The 25,371-nt window shown below is 37.0% G+C and overlaps 1 protein-coding gene across 4 annotated transcripts; it reads right to left on the minus strand.

Moving 5' to 3' along the window:
• Window positions 1-1,170: 1,170 nt before the first annotated feature.
• On the minus strand, window positions 1,171-24,818 carry LOC132170686 (endoribonuclease). Of its 4 annotated transcripts, none has more exons than XM_059581759.2 (12): window positions 24,605-24,818; window positions 22,004-22,075; window positions 16,993-17,072; window positions 11,264-11,489; window positions 11,142-11,174; window positions 10,246-10,328; window positions 10,080-10,152; window positions 9,362-9,707; window positions 8,915-9,246; window positions 4,837-5,174; window positions 1,966-2,323; window positions 1,171-1,578 (listed from the first exon to the last, which is right to left on the minus strand). In XM_059581759.2, the coding sequence occupies exons 1-12, from the start codon at window positions 24,680-24,682 to the stop codon at window positions 1,363-1,365; spliced, it is 2,235 nt and encodes a 744-aa protein (XP_059437742.2). In that variant the 5' UTR covers window positions 24,683-24,818; the 3' UTR covers window positions 1,171-1,362. The 4 variants fall into 4 exon arrangements, with proteins under 4 accessions (XP_059437742.2, XP_059437743.2, XP_059437744.2 ...); XM_059581760.2 differs by having other exon boundaries at window positions 16,965-17,072; window positions 24,605-24,689; XM_059581761.2 differs by lacking the exons at window positions 22,004-22,075; window positions 24,605-24,818 and adding an exon at window positions 18,833-18,946.
• Between the last annotated feature and the right edge of the window lie 553 nt (window positions 24,819-25,371).

Here is a 25,371-nt window from a genome sequence, read left to right on the forward strand (position 1 = left end):
TCTCTACGACAAGAACAAAACATAGCAAGCAGGACATGGAGACTAAAACCCATAAAACTCAATAAAAATAGTAGCAAATAACATAAATGCAAAGACAATAACAACATAATTAAAATGGAAAACGCAAAATAACAGCAAAAGACCCAACAAACAATAGCGTCTTTGAAGCAAGGATAGCGGTTGGAGCAAACTAACTAGCGTGTGAGACCCACACGATAGCGCTTGGCCGACAAAATAGGACATGGAGGCCAGCGACTGGAAGCTGGTGAGCACGGTGGGCTAGCACTTTGGAGAGTGGGAATGATGGAGGAAGCTAGATCTAATTTTGAAAAATCCGGATCTAAAACCCAACCAATTCTAGTATGATGAGGCAATTTAGCATTTAAAATCGCAATTTAATCTTTAAAATTGTGTACTTTTAAAAACATACCCATTGTCTGCAATTTGAAAACATAAATTTTTTATGTTTTCAAATCACAATTCTATAAAAACACTCCCAAACGATATATTTTCTGCAATTTTGTTTAAAATCACACTTTTGGTTTGCAAAATCGTAATGTCATACGCACACTTAGTCTTTCTTGGGGGATAGGTAACGTACTATTATGAAAATGAGATATAAATTTAGGAGACAGAGTTCACATGTACAGTGATACATATCCTATTTAGAATAACTCCAGATATTTGAAATAGTTTGACATGACCCTTACTGAAAAACCTTAATATTTCATGTCATGAACTCTTCGACCAATTATAAAGATAACAAGAAAGAAATCACAAAAAGCCAAAAAAAAGAGATAGATGGGGATCTAATCTTGACCTTTATTAGTTGTTTTACAAATTATATGAGCTGAAAATCATAAGACACAGTTATTGTCGGCAGGGAAAACACATTTCTGTCATTGCAAGACACTGGCCCTATGAAAATTACATATAACCACCCCTAACAGCATTAATGGCCCAAGTCTGGGGAGGGCAGGAGCCTATACTTTAAATTGTACCTTAGATGATCGTGACAACATGGGGGGACAAATAAAACAATTCTTATTTGTGATAATATCTACTGTTTTCTCAGGGAAGAAAAAGAAAATCTCAAATTTCACAGCATAAAAAAAATAAAAAAACTAAAAACAATAAGAAAAAACGAAATTTAGTGAGATTGGCACAAAGTTGTGGCAACTATAAAGCAATCCATTACTGTTAACTTATAATGTAACAAATGAATCATAACTTCAAGCATTCCCTACATAATAATACTATGAATTTACATTAAAGAGGAATTTCAACAGAAGCCGTAACCTATATTCCTCATGAATTATAAACAGCCAAAAAACAAAAAAAATTGGGGTGAATCAAGCAGGCTCATGCTTTCTGGGCAAAAAGTTCACAGGTTATTATATCATCCATGGATGTGGCAGACCTCCCAGCACCCAAGACAGGAACAAGGTTAAAGATGGGCTCTTCACCAATTTTTACTCTCTGACCCATTTCAGCTAATTCATTGAATGCATTGGTTAACATGAGGGAGAGTGCCTCCACAGGCACTCCAAGGCTTGTTGGGAAGTAAAACCTCAAATTCTGCAAAAGAATACACTTGGTAAAGCAAAACCTCATATCTACAAGTCAACCATTTCATAACAGGATCCTACAAAGTTTCTGGGTCACTTCTATTCAACCGGAGAGAACCAATCTTTTACCAAATGAATATGAAACTAAAAACCATCCTATGTTTTTTTGAAGGAAGAGAGAAGAAGAGGAAGGGGGGAAGGAAAGTTTAGCAGTAAGAATTTGAAAATATCAAACAGCAGAAATAGTTTCAGAAACTAAAGCTGGACTTTATAAATCGAACGTAATCAGAATCTTAGGACCAACTTACCAAAAATCCCCAATCACCTCTCCCCCCACCCTCCCAAAAAAAAAGGGCAACTTAAAATGGAAGATTTAGGTTCTGGCATAAAAACTGACCTGAGTGTCATCCCAAGAGAAATTATTCTGCATATAAAGTTTATCAAGAAGATAAATGCAAAATCTTGACACTCTTTCCATTTGCTCCTCATGGAATGAATTTTGATAGTCCCGGTTGTCCTGATCACCACCTAGAGACTCGGAACATATCTTCAAAACATCTTCACTTGTGATACACAAAATAACAGCAAAGATCTTTCCATGAACAACACATTTCTGGAAGCAAGAATCATGCCAGTGTGCATGCTGAAAACCCCAATAACTAGGCATCCGTACGCAAGAAAGTTCTTGTACAGTTCCAGTTGTCACATCTGCATCCTCCGGGACATAAAGAATGGGCTTTATTTCTACAAGTGCCCTGCAATAATAAAAATAAAAAGAGGTAACCAGAATTCAATTGTCTTCTAATATCGACCCACTACAAGTGCTCCCCAAATTACAGAGAAGCAAAGAAGATTGCAGTGTTCAATGCATAAATTATAATCACATGTACATTCTTATGTAGACCATAGACCCTTCAGAGCACAAGATCTAAAATCTTGATACAAATTAATACTGTATAAACCTCAAAAAAATAAAAATAAAAACCTTCTAAGCAGCTAGAATATTAAGTGAACGATTTAATTCACCATTTTCATCGGCTTAAGCTTTTGGAAAAATGGTAATTTTAAATAATATTAAAGCAGTACTTATGAATTTGAACTGACTCTGTAATTTACCTCCAATTACAGTTAACTATTTTATGTGTTGTGGCTTACTTGTTAAGAAGATTAAACCTACATGTAAACGGGAATGCTATAATATTAATTAAATGATTAAATTTATATTTTTCGATCAGCCTAAGTTTTTGGAAGAAGTAGTGATTTAATAATAATGGCCTTCGGGTGGTGGTTTGAACTTTTAAGTGGTTTTAACATATCCTACATGAGATATGTTTTAATTAGTCACTATATATGGATTTCTAGCAATTTAATGAGCGACAACAAAATCTTTCAAACCCCCCCCCCCCCCCCCCCCCCCCCCCCCCCCCTCTCCGCCAGAAGAAAACACCCCTTCCCCCTTTTGGGGCAGGCTATTGTTACATATTAATTAGTTCCATGAGGATAGGCTTCAAAGTGAGGTCTCTACTCTAGACAATGAGGTTTTACCATGTCAATGAGGCTTTACCACGGTACCAACTATGCTATTGGCATGTTCATCACCTAGCAAAGGACATTTTAAGAATACTTATGAAATCCTGAAAGTAGAATTAATACTACTTAATGTGTATGTCAGTAATTGCCACTGTACAAAGTACCAACGTGCAATAAATAGATTTTTTTTTTTAAATGAAAAACACGCAATAAATAGATCTTAATTACCAAAGCCAACTTTTTGGCCAGGAGGCAACTAAGCCATGAGGTAAACAGAATTAATAACTCATCATAAAAGGCTTATAATAATACTAGCAAAATAGAAGTAATTTATTCATGTTGCCAGTAAACTTGTTGAATAAATTAGTTATATAAACTCATTTTTTTTATTGCTATAAGCCTAATTAACTAAAGAACATTGAGTAGCTATTGCTTAGTAAAAAGTTGAATTACGTAAAAAATTAGGACTCTAAGCAGCATCCAGTCTAGTACTACCTGGGCCCCTCTTGCCACAGAATAGAGGCAGGTTGCCCAAGTTTGCTTGGGTGCTTTCACAGGCAACAATTCACTTATGCTGGTTTACAACCAACAGCAGATACTGAAACCAACATATTAAGTCAACTGATTCGATCTTGTCCAACTGTCAAAGATGAATACCATAAACATGGGAACGGGCATGTTAGGAAAAATTTAGAGGATGACCTTAACTTCAATGAAATAAAGGAGACGGACATGGTTCCCTCTTAAAAAGGACTGTGTTAACGTACAAGACGACAATACCTCATGAAACCCCAAACTGATGCATAAAGTTCCACAAAGATCATTTTATCCATATTGCAAGAACCATGTTCAGAACTGATGCAGACAATTACGCACCTGGTTTAACCCAAAAGTTGTATAGACAAGATTCCTGATACAAAGGACCAGCAGATACAAAACAACCAGCTAACCCATAATAGACCTTTTTCAAACAGCCCATTGAAACTCCTAACTGACCCAGGACGTTGCAAAGACTTCATATCAAGAAGGTCCACAACCATAGCAGGTATTACTGATGCTTATGGCTTTAACCATTCTTTCAAAGAATTTTCTTTTCTCTTGTTGGCTAGACTATCTTTGTTTGGCTTTAAAGAAGTTGGTCCACTACATTATCGAGACACAATAGCTTCACTCTAAAGCATTAGTGATTAGCATTTTATGACAATTTGATCAAATCTAACTTTGTGAAGCTTTGATCAACTCAAGGGACTTCAATGATCAAATTTGAAAATTTAGATATCTGCATGCACTGATCAAACAGGGATCCCTCAAGACCAAAGAGGAAACGGCACCAACCAAGGTAAGAAGCATAGACTCCCTCAAATTGCCTACAAAGAATATGGAAAATCATACTATGTGATGTGTGTATCTCTAGAAGGAAACCACATCCAGCATCAGATATAAAATTTACTGGATTCTTCTCAATATTGCATAAATTCGACCAAAATTTTAAAATAATATTTAAAACTTTTGGAACATACCGAATGCCTCTTGGATTAAAGTAATGGATACACCTCGAATATTAGAGTATGCCTTTCTTTAGCACAGAATAGGGATATAATTGTGAATGACAAGGTTGGACAAAAAGATCTAAAAGGGTAACCCCACCAATTGTCATATGATCAATGTATGTGTAGTCCACATCCATATGCATACCTATGCTTTCTAGGCAAATGCTAGGGCAATATACAATAAATACCTCTTTGGCAGATCAGGCACAAGGACATAAAGAAAAATCGTATCAGGAACTTTAACAATGCTTCCTTTGTCTAACTGAAAGAGCCTCATTTGCTTAAGGAAAGTGTCCTGCTTGTCCTGAATTCTGTGCCTCTCGGATGATGGTACATATGTCGAACAGTAAACAACAAAAAGAAGGGCAGAGGTAGATATTGAACAGTTGAAGCATGTTGCTACTGCTTCACTGTTTTCCAGTGCTTGTTCCAGCTCAGCAGTGGCGCCTCCACTGCAAAGAGTCATTGTTGGAGGGTCAAGCCCCAACTGCCCAGCCATGTGAAGTATCTCCTTATACAAGGTCGCCTGAAAACAAAATTAAAAATTGGCCAAATGGCAGTTAAAACATGCGACGAACATATGGTGTACGAGTGTCATGCATGGTGGTAATAGGAAATGCAAAAGATTATATTCATTAATATCCCAGGATTATAGATATTGTTCCTATACTAGCAACAAACCATCTCATTCAAAAGCAAGTATTTTTGAACATTATGGGGATAAAAAAGCCCATAGGATATGGGAAATCTCCATCCTCCCCATCACTCAACATTGACTCCAAATACAGATCAAAACCAACAGGCCGCCTATGGGATTGAACCAAACCTGTCTCCTCCCAATCCCCCTTGTCAACTGCCAACAAAGACTAAGCAATAGACAAAATCTGGGCCACAATATAGGAGCTCAACTTGAGGAAGCCTCGTTGGAGAAAATCCCTTGCCAGAGTGGATTTCCTCATAGCACCACTCACAGTCGCCAAAACATGGTAAGTCACCAGCAGGGACTGGGCTACAGACTCAACCTACGGTGAAGAAAGACCTAAAACTAAAGGCGCAACTGGCGGAGCACTCAACACACCACTGCCTCGGCGATCAAGCTCTCATCCATCTTCAAAAATTTGTTTCCTTCAACTTTCGAATGTATCTCTTTAAAGGCTTGGGTTCCCGCAGAATCAGAGCTGCCACAACCACTGTCAACACAGAATCAATAGCTCGGGCCCCTTCAACCAACAACTCCAGTAAGCTAACTTGGGACTCAGCAATCTCCGACGAAGCCTGGGCTGCTTCCGACGAAACAACTGACCCTAGAGGGAGCATCAAAGAGCCGACAGTGTCACCTAAGCACGCCAGACCACACCCATCGTTCGCCAGAATCAGAACCAACTCTGACGAGGTGTACTTTACAGACTGCAAAGACATGATAACATCAGAGGTCACCAGAAATACCCAAAAGACCGGACATCAGCCCCCACAAAGACCGGCGGCATCCCATCCAAACCCTCCTCCAGTGTCCTCTTCGGCGGACCTGAGTTGGGCCGGGGATCCGTACCCGGTGAACCAGGACCCACATCCAAGCCCACCATGGATGCAAGCTTCCTCTTAGAATCCAAACCCAACTTGGATTTGGATTTAAACAAAGATATGGGCCTAGGCTTATATTTATAGACCCAGACATTCCGCCCAACATAGGTGGGCTTGCAGGTCAGCCCACAATTTGGAGACCAGTCCAACTCCTCCAACCCTACTAGAAGATTCTGCACAACCCTCCCCACCTCAATCTTCAGCTACGTACTCCTTTCGTTCCACTCCCAAAAAGGTTTTATCTTCTTCCTTTTTCCAGAACATCTGCCAACCCCTTCAAGTTCAGCATCGAAAAGGCAAGGCCAATTACCTAGATCAGAGAGCTCCTCACCATGCTGAAAATCCGCCCCATAATCTGCATCACTTACAACACACTCAATGTTGCCTCACACAGGACCACAGTTGAGTTTCAAAAATATTACCCAACGTATTACATCGAAGGACTGCTCTTTACCCAGTGGTTCACCATCAAGTACTGTCGCTGATTCTTCCAACGCTGAATTCCTGACCTCCGCTCACAACACCGCTGCATACAACGGCACACCAACACCCGCCTCAGGCTTGACCATCAACCCAAACTTCTTCCCCACCAAAGAGTAGACGACGAAGCAGCCTTGGCTTCAAGAAAAGCCACCGCCTCATAAAAATTGTTTTTGTTAAGTTGGAAGGAACTAACTATGAGACTCAATTACTTATCAAAGAGAAAATAATGACAAGATTTTTCATCTTATCAAAAATAATATATATACACACAAAGAAGGATTGTATTACCCAAACAAAAAGAGCTGAAATATGGCAAAATTTTCTATCTAATCAAAACTATATATATTGTTTGTGTATGTCTGAGGCAAGCAAGTGGGCAGGCGGGCTTGTACATGTGTATGAAGAAGGATTGTATTACACACACACAAAAAAAGAAAGAGCTGAAAATCTCATAAAACTTGTTTCTGTTAAGTTGGAAGCAACTAATAATGAGACTCAATTACTTATCAAAGAAAAAATAATGATGATATTTTTTATCATATAAAAAATAAATGTGTGTGAATATATATAGGCTTCTAATGCTCTTAACCCTAATACCAGTTGGACTCTATTGGCTTTGATTACTAAGCTTAAACTAAAAACTTACCAAAACCCACATATTAAAAACAAAATCAATAACACAATAAAGCCCAAAATTCTTCTAATGGACCAAAAGTATAGCCCATCCCAAAACTTGATAATTATAAAATAAATAAATAAATAAATAAATAAAATAAAACACGATTTTTTTTCTAACTTGTAAAAAAAATAAAAATACCCCTAACTCCCAAAATCTGAATAAAACTATATTAGAATCATTGCTATCTGCATCATTCTCTTCTAGTTGGAGAAAATTTGACCTCAATCTTTAGAGTAGTAAAATCATTGATTTCTTGAATTGCATCCTCGTCATTAGATAAAATGTTGAATATAAATTTTCATACTCTTTGTCGTTTGAGGCAGCAATGATGATAGTTATATATCCATCACTCCAGTTGAACCATTTTTTAGGTATGCCAAAATCAATATTGTGAAATATCTATGTAGGAAATATGGCCTTCTGATGGTATGCAACATAAATCCGGAATGTGATTCCTCCTTGTCCCTTATATTCTCTGTGTTTGCCTTACATCCTTTCAACTCAATTTCTTCAACTATATCAACAGTTCTCATCTGTCATGACTCAGAGAAGGTGCTAGTCACATTTACACATTTACTCCAAAGGACTAATCAAAGTTAAAACTGAAGTTCCCTAGAGTCACTTATATGGCCCAAACTCAACTAATAAGAAACCAATGTGGAATTTAGCATCCATGTAACACCTTCAAAATCCACCCACCAATGTGGGACCTAACTTTCTAGAGTGTCACTCTCCCCTACTCAATATCCAGATACTTTCCAGACATTCTCACCGAGCTCACATCATACTACAATGTCACAGTGCCACATGATGTTACAAGGTTGCCTTTAATATCATTTAACACAGTTAAGGAAAAACGCTAGCCACATCTGCAGTATACTCCAAAAAAAATAGCCAAAGTTATAATTGGAGTTACTTGAAATTACTTATATAGTCCAGTTTCACTTAGTAAGGAACTATTCTAAGACTTAGCAACCAAGTAACACCTTCACAATCATTCCACCCAAAATGAGACTTTACTTTCTAGGGCATTACAGTCTCTCCCACTAAAGCCCTTGACATCCTTATCATGATCAACGTCATATGGCAGTGCCCATTGTCACATGGTATTATTAGGTTGGCTCTCATACCATTTGTCATGACCCTGTGAAAATATTAGTCAAATATGCACTACACCCCAAAAGAACTAATCAAAGTTATATTTGGAGTTCCTTATATAGTCCAATTTCACCTAGTAAAAAACTAATATCGGACTTAAAACCCATATAACACCAACGCAATCCTTCCAACCAATGTGTTTGGCTACTAAATTAAAAAAAAAAAAAAAAAAAAAAAAATTGTATAACATTTAATTAAAATAAAACCTTCTCCTTGCTGCATATATCAATCACCTAACCAAATATATATAACCAAAAAGAAGTTCAAAGGAACTACTTGGCAAACTGAACCTAGCATACATGAGATGATTATCTTATGCTGATAAATAATTGATTAATGAAAAGTGAAAATTGTATATAATTTACCTGACTATATGGTCCAATGCAACTAGGTGCCCAACATGAAATACTTTGAACATGCAGTACCCTTTTACTCTGGTCATTGGCCACCAAAACTTCAATGTACGCACTTCCGAAACCCACTTGCAATAATGGTAGTTCAATGGTACTGCGGGATGGAACACCAAAAGGGCACTTCTCCTGTGTTATATATCTCACATATGTCTCATTTACTATACTAAACTTATTCATATCAGCGATATATAAATGAATATAGACGACATTCTCCCAACCAAAACCATATCCCACAAGCTTTAGTTCAATCTTCCTTAAAACAGCCTCCAAATCCTCATGCAAACCTACCAATCGAAAATAGTGCAAAACAGTTGAGCATGGTAATTGTATGAACTGAAACAAGAACAAAAGATGCAATGACTATGGGGGAGGAATAACCCTGAAAAATCATCATTCTACCTGCTGAAGTTTCACAGGAATCTTGCAACCAGCAACAAATAGAAAATGTATTATGATTTTTTGTTCTTGAGATGTGAAGTCTACGTTCTGCAACTTCATCTAACTTGGTGACTTCAGCAGCAGACTGGCATGTGGCTTCAGGCCTACGTAGACAGTCTCCTTGCACTTCAAATACAAAACCCACTTTCTCCTTACAAATCTCAGAGGTTTTGTCAATGCCACTTGAAGAACAAGACTCTGCCTTGTTTTCTAGATGAAAAGCCAAGGGATGAAGAATTCCAACAGGAGCTACGGCTTCAGAAGAGTGCATTACAATTTTAAATCCATCAAGCACAATTCGGCAATTCTGTGAATTCATAATAGTATATGGTTGTGAATAAAAAAAATAGCACAATAACAATTAATAAAATTTAATTTTGAAAGAAAAACAATAACCATAAATTTAGTAAAATACTACAAGTGACCTTGACAATAACAACATCCACGGTAAACATTTTCCTTAGCAAATTTGAGATTATGGAGCAGTAAGAGCCATAAATCCCAATGAACAAATAAGAGTAACAATGAATAAAACATAATCGCAGAGCTCCAACTTATTTTTGACATACTATAAGCCTTGTTATGAACAGTTGGGGGAATGGGTGTCAAAAGGCAACATTGGGCGGGTGACTAAATCAAAATTCTTAAAAACCAAAAAGATTCAAGGAGTGAAACTTACGAGAAAAAGTGGGCAATCAAGTGTCAATGTCTCATATTCCCCTCCTTCACCACATACATTAATCCCATACAACCTGTGAAATGATGGCAGAATGAACAAACCACTTGCACTTCACTCAAAACAAAGCTAATAAAAAAGTAACTGAAAAAGAAAAAACTTGACTTACTCTTTCAACTTATGTAGATAGGACTTCAAGAACCCTATATCTTTGCCCAAGTGCTTTCTAGGGTCCAACCCCATCGCTGCAACCTATGAAATTGAAAGAGTATTGGACTCCAATCTACAAGCCATCCGTGTGAATATGAATAGATGATTCGCTTGATATGCATTGAGTCAACAGCATATGGTGACAAATGGTTTTTCCTAATTCTATATCTTACGCTATATAGTGAAATCCGACAGAGATTAGCTGATTCGCATTACAATATATGCTGACTATTCGGAAAACTAAAACATGGATCTGATCTTTACTTAGATGTTACATTGAGACCATGACTTCAGTCATTAGCAAATATCATACAATTAGACACCATCACTTCAATTATTAGCAAATGTGCCAATCTAAGAATATGTAACTTCCAACAGGGTGAAAGTCGCTAATATCTTCTCATCCAAATCCCATTTGCATGGCTGATGCTCAATCACAAGGTGCAATAGGTCACAAAAACTAGGTTTAAACTAAAAAATATGGCCACAATCATAGAAGATTATGAATGTTGGTAGTCAATCCAAAGTGGAAGTATACCAACCCATGATTAGATGATAGGACTGATAAAATGAAAAGAAAAAAATTTATATGCTTAGTAGTGGTGTGACTTAATTACATAAGAGGAAGAAAAGATGCATTGAAATATTTGCATAATTATCTGAAAATATCAATGTCAAATCCTGTCCTTGATTAGGTTTCGAATGAAGTGCTCATAAAGAAAAATCAAACTAGCAACACCTCACTACAGAAAGCCCAAGTAAAATACATCCATTTGATAAGGACACAGAAATAAGTTGCAAAATTTGCATAAGAACAAACAAAAACAAGAGTGCAAGTCGAACCAGAAACCATACCTTTACTGTGATGGCCACAATCCCATTTGTCATCTAGTTGGGGCCAAAAGAAATACAGCTGATTAGACAAAATTATTTAGATATTGACTGGTTGCCATTCTTAATGTTAATACACAGTTTACCATTTCTTGAAGGAGCAACGACTGATCTTGTTTCCACAAATATGCCAGAGAAACAAGCCCTAACCTTGAACAAACACTTTCCACTCGCAACCTTTGATAGTCAGATGCAATAGCGCCAGAAGATACTGCTGTGACGGAAGGTATCTGTCTTTTTACTTCATTTAACAAAATAAACATATCTTCAACTTCATCACCCGGAGTCATTCTATAGCCAAGCTTCTGATGCCTAATCGATCCATAAAACCACTGAAAGTGAGACTACACATTTAATGCGTAAACTAACTATAGAAATTTCAAGTAGCAATGAGAGAGACTCCTGCCTAGAACCTAGCCATATTACAACACAGGACTTTCATAGAAATCTGTTTCATTTTAATAAATGAGTGCCTCCTCGGGATCTCTTCTCTCTTTTGGTTTTCCTTTTCCTTTCTGTTTTTGTATTTTCGGATGAGCATGCCTCCATGGAATATGATGGGTGACCTTAGCACAAGTCTACCTCAAATTTAGATTTAACTTTCCCATGCTATAAAAAGTCGACTTTGCAGTCCTGCTGCTTAGTATTTATGGAATTTATGGAAGCTTAAAGGTTTAGAACAAAGCTCAAGCAAACTACATAACAGATTCATGCAGCTGTGCTCCAATCAATGTCTAGGCTGGCAATGATGGTGAGATAATTGCAAACAGCAACCATATCCACCACAGCATTCTTGCACAAATAAGACTCAGAAATAAAGCTCCAATTACACTACTACTTTGTGACTTGAAAACATGTAGTTAACTAAAACCTGAGAAAGGGCAAATAAGTAACCAAATACAGTCTTTACCGTGCTTAACTTTCATCACCAATCAAGACCATTTCTCATATTCCAAGACTCAATAATCTCATAGGTGATCTTACACTGCTTGTAAACAATGTTTTCACTTATTAAGCCCTAAAACAATTTAAAATTAAAATACAATATGGCAAATCCAGATTCAAATATTTGCTTTTTGCAACATATGCAACCTCCTGAGGAACTCAATCGTGAACATAGAAGATGTGACCAGGATAATATCACCATTACATTGGCTAGAAATGGCAACTGACCATAACACAAAAGTCACACTCTTTCTCTGGTGGGGTTTTCTCAAGCCGAGGTCCTTTGTGGTTTGGGGTTGCTCTCCTCCAGCAGGTTCTCATCCCCCAAAGTTGCCAGATGTTTCTGACTCTTCTTCGGCACTGGTTACTGATCATGGGGAAGGGGAGGATGGGGAGTTTCCTTACCCTGTGGGAAATTTCCCCCCTGCCATACCTTTGGATTGGGCTTCCTTAAGTGTTAAGGACCTTTGTCCTGTTGTGGGGATTCGTGAAGGGCAAGAGGATCCGATTTTGGCTCTCCTAACAGCCATTGAAGAGGATCATTATAGGGAGGCTTGCTCTAATTCTAAGGTAGAAGGGAGCTTTTGAACCTAGAATGCTCTATAAACTATGATTCTTTTTTTTTTTTTGATAAGTCAATAAACTATGATTCTAGGCATGGGAAAGGCAAGGCTCACGTTTTTTAGCAGGGAGCGCCTTGGGTTTTCGGGTTTTTAGGGCTTTTGGTGTTCTGTGGAGTTTCTTGGTTGGGTTTTGGCTGGCATTAAGTGCTTCTTGTTGAATACTGCTTATGTACCTAGCGGTGCCTTGCGCGTTTTAATAAAATTTTCCATTACCTATAAGAAAAAGAGTCACCCTAGCCAAGAAGAGAGGAAGCGCACTACGAGGGATCAAATCTTTACAACTGACTGGTTTTATGAGCCAAGTGCCAAAGACAAGAAAAAAGAAAAGCTCATGATGACTGCTTCAACAACAATTGCAAAGTTAAACACGAAAAATTTTCCAATGCAAGGATGAAACTGTAGTTCAAATTTGGTGTGGGCACACATGACAATTATCTTTGTCATATACTAATACAGTGCAGGCCCAGTAATAAAATGACAAAAATATAGAGTAGAACACGAAACCAATAACATATAAACATGATTGAGATGAAGGATTATCCAATATTTAGGCAGGCTTATATGCTACCAAGGCAAGTACTGTTTCCTTTTTTCTTATCCCTTTTTTTCTTTTTCTTTTTTTTGATTTTGATAAATCAATGATTTATTGAAAAGCGCAGAGGGATACAATCCTAGTACACAGGAAGTATACAAATAAAGGCCCCACTAAAGGCAGAAAGAAGAACATAAAGATAAAAATTGAGACCTTTGTTTCTATAAACCAGCCTTCAAGAGGTTCCTCCTCCAAGTTAAACTTGCACCTAAGCCATATGACGCTCCTAAGCACCCACATATACTTATCTCCCACTATAATCAAATCGTTATAAAAGTTTAAGCAATAACAAACCTCCTGTATCTTTATCTTAGAAGAAAGGTAAATGAATGGTGGAAATTGAAATCTCACCAAGGTAGACAATACAGTGGTGGCTGTGGTGGCATTACTTGCAAAGGTGCATATTAATAAATATCGCTTTCAAAATTGTTCTCTTATATCACTTATCAAAAAAATAAAAATTGTTCTCTTCTATAAGTTACAGGAATTCTTTTGAAAAGAGGAGGGTTCTTTGGTACTTGATTATGTACAAAAGTTCTCCGAAAAATAACAATCAAAACTCAACTGTACATTAAAATCTAAATGAGGAGAAACATGGCTATAGCCAAAAGCAAGCATTCATTCATATAATGATCTAAGGAACCAAGATTTGAGATAAAGCATAGCAAGCTCTAGGCCATTAAAAGCCCGATTATTCCATTCACTCCAAATAGTCTACATAAGGCAAAGAGGAGTAGCATTCCAGACCACTATGATTATACCACCCAAACAATCCTTTCCAACAGAACAACACATAAACCCAGAATGAGGCAAAGGCAAAAGACCACAATTCTCTAACAACACATCAACCCAGATTCATGCAGTTGTGCTCCAACAAATTATATCCTCGTCTCCATACCTTACTTTTTGGAGTACAATAACTCAAAAAATCGGGCAACCACGTCCACCTCCCAATCATGCACCGGTCAAGTAACCAAAATATTCCAATGGATGTTACCATTGTGAAACTGCATATTCTCCTCCACCCACACATACTTACCACATGCACTAGTGAACAACACCGGAAAGAGGACCTTCAAAGGTAGTTCCCCACACCACATATAATGCCAAAACAACACTTTGGAACCATTTCCTACTTCATAACACACATGATGCGCAAAACCAGTCCACCCCCTCCTATATATTTCAACACACCCACTCCATAAGGTCCCCCTACCTCCTTGGAACACCAATCACCCCTCATAAGTTGCTTGTTCTTCTGCTTTGAAGCGTTTCAAGTTTGGGGATTCATCTGGCTATATCAGAGTTGGTCCCTGTTGGCAATGTCATTAAAGTGGAAGTTTTGCCTAGCATCTTGGGTTGTAGGATTTCTTCTCTTCCTATGACATATCTAGGCTTTCCATTGGAAGCTTTGTTTAAAGATAAATCTATATGAGATGGCATTATTGAGAAGATAGAACGTTGTTTGGTGTGGGGAAATTTCTTTGAAGCAGGCTTTCCTGTCCCTATTCAGTATTGCTAGATATAAAGAAGCTTGGGTGAAGGATAACTTCACTTGGAGGAATGGGGTTGTGAAGTGGAATGTCATTTTTATGCGACCAGTCCAGGATTGGGAGATGGACATGGTTTCCTCCTCCTTTGTACGGTTATACTCTTGCAAGATTTCCATGGGTACTAGGGATCGCATTTGTTGGTCCTTGTCTAAGAAGGGTAAGTTCGAGGTTAAGTCGCTCTTCAAGGCCTTGTCCAACTTTGATCATGAGGTGTTTCCTTGGAAGAATATTTGGCGCACCAAGGTGCCTCTCCGAGTGGCTTTTTTCGGGTGGACCGCTGCCCTAGGCAAAATCTTGACTCACAATAATTTGCGGAAGAGGAACCTTGTAGTAGTGGAGTGGTGTTGTATGTGCAAGAAGACAGGAGAGTCAGTCGATCATCTTCTTCTCCATTGTGAGATCGCAAGTGTTCTTTGGAACTCCATTTTTAGTCGGTTTGGGTTGCATTGGGTCATGCCTTGCAGGGTAAGGGACTTGTTCGATTGCCGGTGGTCGGGAGGACGTTCTTGAAGTGCGGTAGTATGGAAGATGATCCCTCTTTGTCTTAAATGAAAGAAATGCTAGATGTTTTGAGAACTCCACTAGGTCTGTAGAGGAAATTTCTCATCTTTTCTATTTTACTCTCTACTTTTGGACGGTTGCTTGGCTTGCTCCTTTAGAGATTAGTTTTTTTGATTTCCTTTTTCATTTCTCTCCCTCTTAGGCGCTTTCTTTATACTTCCCGTGTATGTGGTTGCGCCCCTCTGCGCTTTACTTTATATCATTATTACTTATCAAAAAAAAAAGAACGTTGTTTGGCTGGCTGGAAGAGGATTTAATTGTCTAAGGGTGGGAGGGTTACCTCGATTAAAAGTACTTTATCTAATCTAAATACGTCTCGACTCTTTTTCCCCTTCCAATTAGTGTTGCCAACCGCATAAAGAAGTTGCAATGGGACTTTTTGTGGGGTTGTACCGGTGAAGAGTTCAAATTCCATTTGATTAGCTAGTCTAAGATTTGTTCTCCAATCTAAGAAGGTGGGTTGGGGGTCCGTAATTTACTTTTGTTCAATTGAACTCTTTTGGGGAAGTGGTTTAGTTCATCAAACAAAGGCTTACTACAATGTCCTGGTTCCCCACGATAGCACTCATTTCCCTTGGAGGAGCATTTGATTGGTGTTGTATATGTAAAGGAGTGGGGAGTTAGTGGACCACCTTTTACTCCATTGTGAGATGGTTAGTGCCCTATGGAATACCATTTTCAGACCGGTTATGCCGAATCAAGTAGTAGACATTTTCGCCCTTTTATGCAACTATCCATGTAACTTTCCAAATTACTCTTAGAATTGAATTCACCTTCTTTCAAATCTGAATTTGACTTTTTTTCAAATTTGAACTTAATTTGTTTCATTAAAATGCGGGTCATTCGTACACTTTCATCTAGCATGGGATGGAGGGAGTACATTTTAATTTGCTTGCATAAGATACATATGCTATATATAATATAACATAAAAAAATTATAAAGATATTTCAAACCTAGTAGAACCTTCACACTTAGGGAATTGTTTGGAGAGAAGCACTATTATCTTGTTGCTACACGATGAGAAGCCTTGAAGAGACAAAAGTAATGGGGAAAATTTTTATGATATTCTGTTGTTTTCTACTTTTAGTTTAGGATAATATACGGTGACACATTGGTTATAGCAATTATATGAATGAGAAATTAAAATAAGAAAATCGCTAGTATAACTTATGAATGATAGGATTGTTGACTTTACTTCAGCTGAGTAATTTAAGACTTCATAAAGACAAACAGTAATTTTAAAAAGAACTATATTTATAAGTATTTACAGAATGGGGTTTGCAGGCCATATGAATAGCCTCTTTGAAACTCTCTTATGAAGGCAAACATACTACAAGATTTTTCAAACCTCTAGGACAGCCATGCCCACCCCCACCCCCCAAACCCGAATTCTATACATGGCTCCACCACAGAAGCCTTGCATTTATGGCATTACAAATAAAGATCACTTTCCAAATCCCGTGAGAAGAATAGATTGTTTTAAATTGCCCAACATCAGATAATTGATTTTACCAAAGAAATCCAAGCTTAAAAGGCTTGCCTTGGAGATCCTTGTATTCTTCGTCTGAACAATGGTACTCCCATGCATTCTGCATAGCTGACAATAATTTGGTGCCCAACCTGATCAAAGCATTCAACAGTACCAATCAAGAAGTAAACAAACCGAAATAATAAGAAACATTTATGTGCATTCGATCAACACAAAACTTGTATTTCTTATGCATTACAATAACTAAAAAAAAAATAGAACAGAAAAATGAAACACTTGCAGCAAAGGCATAAACACGCAAACATGTGTGGCATACACATACATGTATTTCGTATTGTCATGCAAGAGTTTGTCATGGGCTCAACGCTTACTTCTATACATAGTTTTCAAAGCAGTGGCATCCACACAATTTTGAAATCATTGAGGCATATTAAAGCAATACTGAGCAGCTTTCTCTGAAACCCAGTAAACTACCTCAACAAGGGGTATAATTTTGAAAGCTAGGAAGATGGTGACTGAAAACTGCAGAAGCTCAATGAAACCATAAGATACAAAATCAAATTTCAAATACAATCACAGAGAAATATTGTATTTAATCACTAATGAGTTTCGTAAATACTTGCATATATTATATGACTGAGCGATTAAGCACCATGTGCCACACTGCTCAAGTCCAAGCAACACATTCTCAATCTTTCCTCCTCTCATAGTAATTTAAACATTTTTCACTTTACTGGTTACGAGAAACATGGATTATAATGATAAAAGGAAAAATGGATGTCATTGATTGACTCAAATTAAATAGTAAAGTCTACGCACAATACTTCCAACTCTGTATATCTCCAACAAAATAATTTAAAACATCTGGATATGGTAAAAAATTAGATATTGGGGAGAAAAATATAAAGCTATGTAATGCACATATGCAATGCACCATATACACATGAAAAATGGGAACTCTTCCCACACACAAACACAGACAAAGAAAAAGATTATCAAGATTTCGCCTGTGATTCTTTCCTTTTTTTTTTTTTCCTTTTCTTTTTTGAGAGAGAGAGAGAGAGAGGGAGACTTTCATGCATCACCCAACCTCTTCATGCTCTTTTCCTAGAAAGTAAATTCATTATATACATAAAAGTATTTCCCCAAAAAGTAATCCTTTGTTTTCTGGGTTTAGGGAAGTGCAGATTTTCAAGAACGGGAATCTTCTGATATGCTGGGAATCATTTATGATAATCATCCACATCTAAAACGTATCTTAATGCTGGAAAGTTGAATAGGATGGCCTTTACATAAGGATTATATTGCCCCAAACTTTTATGAAATACATTTTTTGATAAGTAACTTCTCTGAAATACATGATGCTCATTATATAATATGAAACTAAATATTTTCACGTTCTCTTATAAATCAAAGAGGTTAATGGAAGTCTTCACTTGTATTATATTATAAGTAAATTTAAATTATATTTAAATAAGATAAAAATTAAATATAAATGGAAAACAAAATAAATAGAGTAAAAATATGATTACTAATTTATATTAGAGAAATGCTAAGAGCATCTACCCCGGACATAACCCAATCTAAAAAAAAAAAAGGGCGCCCCTACGTACACAAGTAGTATACAACAGGAACATCTAACTAGAATGAGCAAAAGAAAGACCCAAACAACCCAACACCAGATAGAACCCAACCAAAACAACCCAACACAGGCAGCCCTAAAACCCAAAAAAAAAAAAAAAAAAAAAAAGCGCCCCTACGTACACAAGTAATATACAACAGAAACATCTAACTAGAACGAGCAAAAGAAAGACACAAACAACCCAACACCAAACAAAACCCAACCAAAACAAACCAACACAGGCAGCCCTAAAACCCACAAAACGCTCACCGCTAAAATAAACGAGCCTTGCATTTCCTGCGCCTAGAGGACGCGCCTGAAGTATCATAATTTATGGAGCACTCTAAAGAGTTCTGCATCATGAACTGCACCATGAACTATGTAACACGCACGTCATTTAAATGGGTTCTATAAAGTCATTCAAGAGGAAATGAAGAAATAGAATATTTGTTTTTGATAAGTAATGTAAATTCATTCAAAGTAATATTCCAATGAATGTTTCTATTCCGGAACTGCATATGATCCGCTACCCACGCATCCTTACCACAAGCAATCGAGAACAATTCCCGAAATGAAAACTTCAAAGGCTACTCCCCACACCAAGCATAATGCCAAAACCGCACTTTAGATCAATCTCCTACCTCATACCACACATGTTTAGATAAACCTTCACACTCCCTCCTTATACATTTTCACTCTCCCACACCATAGGGCCCCCCAACCACCTTAGAGCACCAACCTTCCCTCATGCTATCATATTTAATGTTCACCATCGTTCTCCATAGAGCCTCCCTCTCCATAGCATACCTCCACAACCACTTACCCAAAAGGCTCAATTCAGATTTTTCACCCCTAAACCCCTAGAAATTATCGGAGCACATATTTTTTACCACTTCACTAAATGAAAGTTAAATTCTTCACCAATTAACCCCCCCCCCCCACCCCCCCCCCCCCCCCAAAAAAAAAAAAAAAAGTCCATTTTAAGTCTTTCCAGTTGATTAGTCCACTTTTATCGGAATAGGGAAAAAGGGACAAATAATATGTTGGTAAATTAGAAAAAGTACGTTTTTATCAAAGTTAACTTATCTCCCTTTGATAAATAAAGATTCTTCCAACCCACCAACCTATATTCCAACTTAAAACTGCCACTCTAAATGGCAGAAACATTGTAATGAGCACCCAAAGGTAGACCCAAATACTTCATCAGCAACGAAGCCACTCTACACCCAAGAATGCTATGGGAACAATCTCTAACTTAGACAAGTTTATCTTCAACCCTGACACCGCTTCAAAATGTAAGAAAAGGCATCCCAAATTACAAAGTTGTTCACCACTTGGCTCACAAAACATTAATGTATCATTTGCAAACAACAAATGTGACCTTTTTTGATAGGTAGTCAGAGAAATTTTATAAAAAGCAACACTACCATCTCCTCGGGATTTCTTGACCCCACTGAAAATCAAGATAAAAGCCCACTATCCTCCGTAACAGACATCATCCCGCTTAATGCTCTCCATAATAACCACAAGCAATAATGGAGATAGTGGATCCCCTTCTCTAATCCATGTGAACTACTAAAAAAGCCCGAAGGCAAACTATAATAAGAATTGAAAACCGCACCGTAGATATCCGGTGATCTATCAAACCTCGCCATCTCTCCCCAAAGTCACATTTCTTCAACATATATAATAGAAACTCCTAGCAGACGTGTTCATAGGTCTTCTCCAAATCCAATTTGAATTATATACATGGCTCCCCTTAGCGAATCCGACTATACAAACATTCATTCACCAACAAGAAAAAATCCAAAATTTGTCTACCCCTGATAAACGCATTCTGAGAACTTGAGAGAATCTTCCCCAAATTCCCACTTCAACCTATTTGCTAATACTTTTGAAATAATTTTGCAGACCCTACCCACTAAGCTGATAGGATGAAACTCGTTAATTTTCACCACCCCAGCTTTTTTCAAAATAAGAGATACAAAAGTAGCATTGAAACTCTTCCCAAACTTCCCCCCGACTATAGAACTCCTTGAACACCGCCATAATGTCCTCTTTTAATACCTCCCAAAAAAAAAACCATAGAAAATTCATTAGGTCTTGGTGCCTTATCTTCGTTGAAATTTCTCACCACCTCCAACACTTCACTCTCCACAAATTCTCTCCTCCTCATCAACGGAAAAAAATGAGAGGCCATCAACCTTTGGTCGCCATATATAGTGTTCAAAATACGATTGTTTATAAAAGTTCACAATATGTTCCTTTATTACTACTGAATCAGACCTCATATATTAACCACTAGAGACTCCACCGAATTATTTTTTCAATGAGAATTTACCAAACAATTGTAAATTTTAGTATTATTGTCATCTCTCAACCAAATGGCCCTTAACTTCTGCCTCCAACTCACTTCTTCAAGAAATATACTCCTCTCCAACTCTCTAAAATATACTTCTTTCTTAAGTTTTCATCTTCAATTAATGATCTTTCCTCTGCAATCAAATCCAGCTCTCCGCCATCTCCTTCTTCTACTTCCCTACTATAACAAAAACCTCTTCATTCCATTTCTTCAAATCAGATTTCAATGCTTTCAATTTTGGTGCCAACACATAACTAGGAACACCTTGATAAATATAGCACCCCCACCACGTTTTGATCCGCTCTACAAAACCCTTTGATTGCAGCCACATATTTTCAAACTTAAAAGACAAAGAAATGAAAAGGGGGATCAGATTCTATATGTACAGTATTTGAGATTAATCTTGGTTATTCACACCCTTCAACTCCTCTAGACTATATTTTTGAGTCTTTTAACCAACTAACTTAGTCATTCTATTTTAATGTGCATGAAGTATTAACCTTCTCTTTTTTTGCCTCCTTTTCTTTGTTGTGCCTTTGGAGGGAAAGAAATGATAAAAACATTGAGGATAAAAAAAAGACGGTGATGGAGCTTAAGTCTTTGTTCTTTAGTACTCTTTACCTTTAGACAACTGCTTTTGGCTTTCCTAACGTGCTTAATTTTTATGATTTTTTTGTTCTTTTTTCTCCTTCAAGTTAGGTTTCTCTTGTATACTTCCTGTGTACCTAGATTGCGCCTTCGCTTTTAAATGATATTTCGATTACTTAGACATAGTATAAACAAAAAAAAATAGATGAGGATCATAAAAGATTCAAGAAAATTAGAGCGTCAACCTATTTTGTGCAAGGAGCCCAATGCAATTAGGGAAAGAGGCCCATCATCAGAACAGCATAAATTAATACATCTTTTAACTATTCATGAGAAACTGAATAAAACAAAACATCAAGCTTTAGCACAGCATAAAGTGAATCAATAATACTTCCCATTGGTTAATGCAATCATAAAATTATACTGACTTCCTTCTTATTCTTTTTCAATGAGTCAAAAAAATCTTAAACTAGAGACTGAGAGAGACTAACAGTTTGGTACATGTAGCTATCAAGCTCATCCACTGAATCATCAGCCGGCATCAAATTTGCCAATGCAACAACCTACAAAAACCAATCAAACATCAATCTTTGTTTTTATTTTTATTTTTTTCATTTTTGGATAAGTAACAATTTACTAATACTAAACTAAGATCAATCTTCAAACTGAACCAATAAAAAAGATAAAGACAATACAAAGGGTTTATAAAAAAGAAACCAAAAACGAAAATGGACATACATGGAGAGAGAGAAAAACAGCGGTATCATACTTACTCTTACTGTTTAATTTCTAAATTTGGGACATTCAAATGTAATTTGGAGCATAAAGTCATGTCCAGCTCATCAGGCTTCTGCTTCTCTTAGCTCCAAACCCTAATGTTCAATTCTTTTTCTTCATTCCATGATTTCATAGTAAACAATGTAGTCTGGTTGCACAGAAAATTGTTGACTTCTTTAGACTTCTCATAGTTCTCATTTCTTCTATTGTCCTATACTCTCAGCATCCAACCAAAACATGTTAATTTATCACAACACTTAAGGCCTCATTTGTTTTAGCGTAAAATATTTTCCAAAAAAAATTTTCCCTACTTGGGAGTGTTTGGGACGACTAGAAATTTTGGTCAAACTCAAAAACATTTTCGGTTGATCAAGGAAAATAAGGCTAACTGGGCATAAAACAGTTTACACTTATTATTTTCTTAACGTATTTTCCACCCACTCCCTCGCCCCACACTTTCTCACTCTCACACTCCCTCTCGCTCTCAAGTCTGGCCAGCAGATCACTGTCTTCAGAGATGGCTATCAGAGACTACTATCCTCTGGCTTCCATGTATGTGCTCTCTAACTCTTTTCGTCTTTTTCTCTCAATATCATATCTCTCCTCCTCCTTTTGTGCTCGTCTACACTTGTGCCATAATTTGGTCTAGTATGCATAATGTGTCCTTTTGTTATGTAGCCACTACAAAGGCACTGTGGTGTCTAAGTACCAAAGCTTCATGTATCATAATACTCAGGAGCTAAAACATTGGGAGTTTGGTGAAAATGGAATCAGCTAATCATGTATTTGATAATCATTGTTACTATGACATGCAAAAGAAGATAAAGTAGCAATACCACCTTTTTATTTTCGTTTTGCTCTCGCTATGTATGCACGTGTGTTCCTTGGATAATACTAAAATATAAGGTATGTGATTCCTTGAATGTTGTTTTGCTCGGTATAGAATATGTGAGGTAAAATAAATGTCTCTTCCCCTATTTGTGATGCAAACCAGTAAATACCTTCGTGATTGATAAGGTAGCTACACACACCTAGTGGGTTTTGAACCCATTACATCATCCTTCACTCTATTTGTGGAAGAGAAGGTGCCCTCTTTGAGTTGCGGCTCATTGAATTGGCTTGTTTTGTAATATTTACTTGTTTTTAAGTTGATGCACCTTAATATTTGCACTGCACTATCATTGACTCATTTACCTAAGTAAACATATTGAAATTGTGGTCCTTCTAACATGTTAACACCTGATCAGAATTTGATTGGAATTTCTCAACTCTATGCTTACCAGTGTTCTATCAAAATATCTATTAATAAGTTATTTTTATATCTTCCTCATATCTTATTGATTGATAAACTCGTTTAAGGTTATGTATGCCTTTGTAATGCATTATGCATCCTGACAGGTTGTCAAAATCATGTCACTTCATCCAGAAGACTGGTCCAGTTGCGCAGCCTGTTTACAAGGCTGTTAGGGACAGCCGCAGAGTTTACCCTGTGGATGTGGTCTCACTCTCTATCTGACAGAAGGAATTCAACCTATGTAACGCTGGAAGAGTTTTTCTCCATTATTCCTTGTTCTGTTATTCATTCAGACACAACTATGTTAAGAAGTGACTTTAATGGCAAGGTTGAGTTTGGAAAGAGTATACTGGTGTCCCATCCATCCTCTATGAGAATTAGTACGTTGTGGGCAACATTTTGTTTTTTTGAATAGTCAATTTTTTTATTCAGTCATTTTCTTTTTGATTAGTCTGTTGGATGGTAGTATTTTTGTGGAACTTGGATTGTAATCTATATGGTAGACCAAATGGCTATTTTAACAAAACTTGATTGTAATACTTATGGTTGAACTTGAATGGCAATATTTGTGGTTGAAATTTTTATGGTACTTTGAATGAGTTATGGGATATTATTTATGGCTCCCACAACTTGAAAGTACAAAAATATAAGAAATATTTGGTAATTTTCCGTGCGAGGCAAACAAACAGCAGAAAGTATCCATTTTTTTCCAGAAAATATTTTACCCCGAAACAAACGGGGCCTAAGTTTGACAAAAACTCATCTTGGGTTCAAAATAGAATAGCATAAACTTCAAGATTCTGACTTCCGAATTTCTCTTGTCATCAACCAAAAAGAGCACTTCATTCTATGAACAACCCACATGGGCATATCTTACGCATCAATTTATGAACAAACAACCCAAACAAGAAAGACGGGCTACATACATACGACCCAAATATTCAGTTTATTTTCTTTTCTTTTCCACGGTTTTCTCGTGAACCAAACAGAGGAGAAAGGAAAGGAAAGAAAGAGAATAGACCTGGTGGCCGTATTCCATGCACTTCATCATGGCGTAACAGCTGTCCTTGCCGCCGCTTACCAGCGCCACCACATTCATCTTCTAGCTATCTCCGGCCGCTAGCGTTACCAGAGCTTGGATTAGGTTTTTCAAGTACACTGGGTTGCTAAGGATGTTGCGGAATGCGGATGATACCTTTGGGCAATCGTTGGTCACTCTCTCTAGAGGGTTTTTACTTTTTTAGTAAGAATTTTAATAAACACTTATTTTAGTCCTTTTTTACTTGGTCCAATACATATGCTATTATTGAATTAAACTAAAATTACTAAAATATCAATATTAAAAAATATATATATATTAAAAAAAAATCGGCTATGTTTGCTTAAGAAGGTGGAACTCTGGCGGCCCGCAGTAGACTCCGACAAACTCTAGCAGCCGAAGGCAAATTTCAACTATTTTCCAATGGCGGTCGACAAAGGATTCTGGATGATTCTGTCGATCAGTGACATATTCTTGCTAACTTCGGCAATCGGTGACAAATTCCAAAAAAAAAAAATTCAGTTTTTTTTTTTTTTTTAATATAATCTATTTCTAAAAAGGATATAGCCTATTCCTCTCAAAAATTAGAGGAATTGCTATTCCTCAATTTAAGAAATGACTATTTCAAAACTAAAAATCTTGCTACACTATGGAATAGTTATTCCATTTCATGGATTTAATCTTGTAGCAAACATAGCCTAAATATAGGTTTTAGATTCCCCACGTGGTCTTGACCCATATCTAGTTAA

Source organism: Corylus avellana, chromosome 1 (genome assembly GCF_965113065.1).
Source record: "Corylus avellana chromosome 1, dhCorAvel1.hap1.2, whole genome shotgun sequence".
Taxonomy (NCBI): domain Eukaryota; kingdom Viridiplantae; phylum Streptophyta; class Magnoliopsida; order Fagales; family Betulaceae; genus Corylus; species Corylus avellana.

Bases quoted from the DNA above. Each gene is read 5' to 3' on its own strand.
- LOC132170686 (XM_059581759.2), bottom strand. From the start codon at position 24,682: ATGAATGTGGTGGCGCTGGTAAGCGGCGGCAAGGACAGCTGTTACGCC. The intron at 11,490-16,992 runs GCAAGCCTTTTA...TGGATCGATTAG, and splicing joins AGAATACAAGGATCTCCAAG to GCATCAGAAGCTTGGCTATA. The intron at 5,175-8,914 runs GTAAATTATATA...TTTTGTTTTCAG, and splicing joins GCATTGGACCATATAGTCAG to GCGACCTTGTATAAGGAGAT.